At 49.1% G+C, this 5,871-nt stretch overlaps 1 protein-coding gene across 4 annotated transcripts; it reads right to left on the bottom strand.

Annotated features, from left to right (window-relative positions):
* LOC112241101 (ribonucleases P/MRP protein subunit POP1) lies at positions 1–5,500 on the bottom strand. Of its 4 annotated transcripts, none has more exons than XR_006082594.1 (3): positions 5,226–5,495; positions 642–1,521; positions 1–574 (listed from the first exon to the last, which is right to left on the bottom strand). XR_006082594.1 is itself a non-coding variant. In XM_042316962.1 (3 exons), exons 1-2 carry the CDS (start codon positions 5,270–5,272, stop codon positions 768–770), a joined length of 801 nt encoding a protein of 266 aa, XP_042172896.1. In that variant the 5' UTR covers positions 5,273–5,500; the 3' UTR covers positions 1–704; positions 756–767. The 4 variants fall into 4 exon arrangements, 1 of the variants encoding a protein (XP_042172896.1); XR_006082592.1 differs by having other exon boundaries at positions 1–623; positions 654–1,521; XR_006082593.1 differs by having other exon boundaries at positions 1–623; positions 705–1,521.
* Positions 5,501–5,871: the final 371 nt, after the last annotated feature.

Here is a 5,871-nt window from a genome sequence, read left to right as displayed (position 1 = left end):
TTGGAGTAGAGGGATTTTTATTGTCAACCACTTCAACTACAGCTCTCAAATCCAAACAAAGATGGGAATCAGGCAAACCAAAGAATGACTGGTGTCTTCTCTACAGAACCAGTACACACCCAGTGACAATCTGAAGGCAGTCCCTTCCGTGAAAACAATATTGAACAAAAAATATTTAAAAAAACTGTCATTTCAACTCAAATGAAAAACTCGCAGAAAACCTTGACAGGGAATTATTATCAATAAAAAGTTCTTCCACTCAAACAATGTGTCATTCAATGTGGGTAATGTTGTGTGTGCATGCCAGGCATTTAATATCTAGTACCCCTAACAGGGGTCGGGGTGAAGGGACTCGCACTAGGCACAGTGTTTTATTTCATATCTAGTACCCCTAACAGAAGCGGCACTGTTGTGATGTGGGATTGAACCTGCAGTACTCCTCAGACGTGGGATTGAACCCGCAGTACTCCTCAGACCTCTGTTGACCTTAGTGACGTGGGATTGAACCCGCAGTACTCCTCAGACCTCTGTTGACCTTAGTGACGTGGGATTGAACCTGCAGTACTCCTCAGACCTCTATGTTGATCTTAGAGAAGCGGTACTGTTGCGATGTGGGATTGAACCTGCAGTACTCCTCAGACGTGGGATTGAACCCGCAGTACTCCTCAGACCTCTATGTTGATCTTAGCGATGTGGGATTGAACCTGCAGTACTCCTCAGACCTCTATGTTGATCTTAGCGATGTGGGATTGAACCTACAGTACTCCTCAGACCTCTATGTTGATCTTAGCGAAACGGTATTGCAGTGATCCGGGGTTCCGTAGCAGCACCAGTCCTCTCTGGCCATCAGGCTGTCTGAGCAGGGTGTGTAGGAGACCAGTAAGGCTGAGGAGCCCCAGAGCCTCTCCACAGCCAGCCGACAGGGAGAAGTCCCCCTGGGTCACCCAGCCCAGAGTCACCCTGGAGCAGTGGGAGGTGATGCTGGGAAGGGGCTCCGGCCAGAGACCCAGAGTCAGGGCTGAGGTACAGGGGTTGGTGAGGCTGGAGGAGGAGCTAGGATCAGGGTTGACACTAGGGACTGAGGTACAGGGGTTGGTGAGGCTGGAGGAGGAGCTAGGATCAGGACCAGGGTTGACACCAGGGACTGAGGCAGGGTCAGACTGCTTGGCGGAGGAAGAGGAGGTTCCAGGTTTGTTGTGGTCCTTCTTGCGTGGCCGTTTGACGCGGCTCTTGAAGTGGTCAGTGTGTAGCGGCTCCTGGGGCCCTGTGCAGCCCGGCTCCTTACGTACCAGCTGGAGGTCCTCTGCGGTGGGGACACACACCAGGGCGTGCTGCTCCGGTTGGCCCTTGGTGACGAGGGAGAGACGGATCCACACCAGGCTGCTGCCACCGTGTGCCGAGAGGAGAGACGCTGCAACATTACGGTTGAGTTGTGGTGTTGATCCCGGGTTACGTGCCCTCTGACATTTAGAGGATGTGGGGCGACACCAAGCGGACAGCTGCCTTAGAGACTTCCTATTCCTGTTGAACACAGAGACGACCAATTAGGGTTCAGTGTTTAAGCTGCGGAACCCATTCGTGGCTCAGGGTTTATAAAATACGGCCACTACTTCTAGGAAAACCATTTTGTATCCTCAGTGGACCAACAAAGTGGTTGTGTTTTCTTTAAACCGTCCAGTGATTCCCAGCACCACAAAAAAAAATGGATTCAGTAAAAACACAATCTGAGCTCATGAAGTCAGCCATTACTCTATAAACTGCTGATTTTAGGAGGATAATCTCTCTGATGTAGGGTAGTCATTTGGGTCTGAATGTTCCCATCATGAAAAGGTATGCTGGGGAGGGGTGGGGGGTGTGTTTATGTTCTCATCATGAAAGGTATGCTGGGGGGGTTTATGTTCTCATCGTGAAAGGTATGCTGGGTAGGGGTTATGTTCTCATCATGAAAGGTATGCTGGGGAGGGGTTATGTTCTCATCATGAAAGGTAGGCTGGGGGGGTTTATGTTCTCATCATGAAAGGTATGCTGGGGAGGGGTTATGTTCTCATCATGAAAGGTATGCTGGGGAGGGGTTATCATGAAAGGTATGCTGGGGAGGGGTTATCATGAAAGGTATGCTGGGGAGGGGTTATCATGAAAGGTATGCTGGGGAGGGGTTATCATGAAAGGTATGCTGGGGAGGAGTTATCATGAAAGGTATGCTGGGGAGGGGTTATCATGAAAGGTATGCTGGGGAGGGGTTATCATGAAAGGTATGCTGGGGAGGGGTTATCATGAAAGGTATGCTGGGAGGGGTTATCATGAAAGGTATGCTGGGAGGGGTTATCATGAAAGGTATGCTGGGAGGGGTTATCATGAAAGGTATGCTGGGGAGGGGTTATCATGAAAGGTATGCTGGGGAGGGGTTATCATGAAAGGTATGCTGGGAGGGGTTATGCATCAGAGCTGTCAGACACTACGCTACACTGTGGGCGGAAAAGGACAAGTCATTATTAAAACAATAGGGGTTTCATAAAATGTGAAACATTATGAATGAATACTATAAGTTATGCAGAGGAGAGGATGAAACTAATATTAGAGGTAATGAAAAACACTTTCTAGTGAAATTCAGGACTCTATTCAGTCTGCGGCTGAAGCTCGACAGATTCAGGACTCTATTCAGTCTACGGCTGAAGCGCTACAGATTCAGGACTCTATTCAGTCTACGGCTGAAGCGCTACAGATTCAGGACTCTATTCAGTCTACGGCTGAAGCGACAGATTCAGGACTCTATTCAGTCTACGGCTGAAGCTCGACAGATTCAGGACTCTATTCAGTCAAAGGCTGAACTGCTACAGATTCAGGACTCTTCAGGTTAAGGCTGAAGCTCGACAGATTCAGGACTCTATTCAGTCAAAGGCTGAAGTGCTACAGATTCAGGACTCTTCAGGTTAAGGCTGAAGCGCTACAGATTCAGGACTCTATTCAGTCTAAGGCTGAAGCTCGACAGATTCAGGACTATATTCAGTCTACGGCTGAAGCTCGACAGATTCAGGACTCTATTCAGTCAAAGGCTGAAGCGCTACAGATTCAGGACTCTATTCAGTCTAAGGCTGAACTGCTACAGATTCAGGACTCTTCAGGTTAAGGCTGAAGCTCGACAGATTCAGGACTCTATTCAGTCTACGGCTGAAGCTCGACAGATTCAGGACTCTATTCAGTCTACGGCTGAAGCTCGACAGATTCAGGACTCTATTCAGTCTACGGCTGAAGCTCGACAGATTCAGGACTCTATTCAGTCTACGGCTGAAGCGCTACAGATTCAGGACTCTATTCAGTCTATGGCTGAAGCTCGACAGATTCAGGACTCTATTCAGTCTAAGGCTGAAAGCTTCAGATTCCGGACTCTATTCAGTCTAAGGCTGAAGCGCTACAGATTCCGCTAGAATAGAAATTGAAAGATAATTTCCCATTGAGCCGACATATGCCACGTTTACCGTGAATGCAGTCTCCACTTCCGCTGTAACATCGCCTTTAAATGTCAAATTGCGCCGTAACATCGCCTTTAAATGTCAAATCGCGCCGTAACATCGCCTTAAAATGTCAAATCGCGCCGTAACATCGCCTTAAAATGTCAAATCGCGCCGTAACATCGCCTTTAAATGTCAAATCGCGCCGTAACATCGCCTTTAAATGTCAAATCGCACCGTAACATCGCCTTTAAATGTCAAATCGCGCCGTAATGCTAAACTACCGTGATACGGACTGAAGAGGCCTAACAGGATATAAGGAGGACGTTTGACTGAGGAACTTTCCCGAACAAAACATATCATTGCAGGAGGACCAATAAGTACCAGTCCTTTGTGAAAACATGGGCTAAGCAGGATACTATAAGCTAGTTGAGATAAGTCTTCTAGACAGGTTAGCTGACAACGTCACTTCAATGAGGCAAGGCCGTGTGTTGTAATGATTCTGGTTGGTCCGACAGCTAGTTATCTTGTTCTTGATAACATGAGGTGTTTTGACTGATGTCAAATATTATTTTATTTGACCTTTATTTAACTAGGCAAGTCAGTTAAGAACAAATTCTTATTTACAAAGACAACCTAGGAACAGTGGGTTAACTGCCTGTTCAGGGGCAGAACGCCAGATTTGTACCATGTCAGCTCGGGGTTTGAACTTGCAACCTTCCGGGTACCCTAGTCCAACGCTCTAACCACTAGGCTACCCTGCCGCCTCTACACTCTAACCACTAGGCTACCCTGCCCCCTCTACACTCTAACCACTAGGCTACCCTGCCCCCTCTACACTCTAACCACTAGGCTACCCTGCCCCCTCTACACTCTAACCACTAGGCTACCCTGCCCCCTCTACACTCTAACCACTAGGCTACCCTGCCCCCTCTACACTCTAACCACTAGGCTACCCTGCCCCCTCTACACTCTAACCACTAGGCTACCCTGCCCCCTCTACACTCTAACCACTAGGCTACCCTGCCCCCTCTACACTCTAACCACTAGGCTACCCTGCCCCCTCTACACTCTAACCACTAGGCTACCCTGCCCCCTCTACACTCTAACCACTAGGCTACCCTGCCCCCTCTACACTCTAACCACTAGGCTACCCTGCCCCCTCTACACTCTAACCACTAGGCTACCCTGCCCCCTCTACACTCTAACCACTAGGCTACCCTGCCCCCTCTACACTCTAACCACTAGGCTACCCTGCCCCCTCTACACTCTAACCACTAGGCTACCCTGCCCCCTCTACACTCTAACCACTCGGCTACCCTGCCGCCTCTACACTCTAACCACTAGGCTACCCTGCCCCTCTACACTCTAACCACTAGGCTACCCTGCCGCCTCTACACTCTAACCACTAGGCTACCCTGCCGCCTCTACACTCTAACCACTAGGCTACCCTGCCGCCTCTACACTCTAACCACTAGGCTACCCTGCCCCCTCTACACTCTAACCACTAGGCTACCCTGCCCCCTCTACACTCTAACCACTAGGCTACCCTGCCGCCTCTACACTCTAACCACTAGGCTACCCTGCCGCCTCTACACTCTAACCACTACCCTGCCCCCTCTACACTCTAACCACTACCCTGCCTCATAACTGTTCTAAATCACTGCACCAAGCGGATCCTTCTTCCTACCACGGGGTCCATTATATCCAGATAATGTACACAGCTCAGTGTTTATCCCTCACATATATACAGTATCATCCAGAAGTGGCATCTACCTCAAGACTGTGAAGTTACTCTGTGGTGGTGTCACTTCCTGTTCCATTGGTACGACTGCCTCCTCCCCTCCCCCTCCTCCTCCTTCCTCCTTCACGATCAGCTCCCACTCCTCGACCAGCTGTTGCCAGGGACAACGGAACGGAGCCAGGCAGCCATGTTTGATGTAATTGGTCCGTTTGGCTGGTGGGCGCCTATACAGAGGTCAAGGGGTCATGCTCTAGTCAAACTGTTTCAGGGCACGAGGGGGAGCCCAGTCGTTTATGTAACAATGATATATAACCCAGTCATTAGCCTCCACTTGATGAAATGAGCTCAGTTGAAATATCAAACTCAAAAGGATAGTTTATATTAAACTCTCGCCGGTAATCTGACTTGAATCTTAACAGTGTTAAACACAGATCCTGTATCAATATGTTGGTTTGAGAGCCATTATATACAGTATGAAACATCCAGAATACCAGTGAGTTAGACTTCATCAAACACTACCAGACACCCCCTTTTACCTGGAGTTACAGGTCACACCGACCATCTCCTCAACACACCTGGAGTTACATCAGGTGATACCAACCCTCTCCTCAACACACCTGGAGTTACATCAGGTGATACCAACCCTCTCCTCAACACACCTGGAGTTACATCAGGTGA

This window comes from Oncorhynchus tshawytscha, unplaced genomic scaffold (assembly GCF_018296145.1).
Source record: "Oncorhynchus tshawytscha isolate Ot180627B unplaced genomic scaffold, Otsh_v2.0 Un_contig_2048_pilon_pilon, whole genome shotgun sequence".
NCBI classification, from domain to species: domain Eukaryota; kingdom Metazoa; phylum Chordata; class Actinopteri; order Salmoniformes; family Salmonidae; genus Oncorhynchus; species Oncorhynchus tshawytscha.
This window is presented reverse-complemented; position numbering and strand designations above follow the sequence as displayed.

Bases quoted from the DNA above. Each gene is read 5' to 3' on its own strand.
- LOC112241101 (XM_042316962.1), bottom strand. From the start codon at position 5,272: ATGGAACAGGAAGTGACACCACCACAGAGTAACTTCACAGTCTTGAG. The intron at 1,522-5,225 runs GTAGATGCCACT...TGTGTTCAACAG, and splicing joins AGTAACTTCACAGTCTTGAG to GAATAGGAAGTCTCTAAGGC.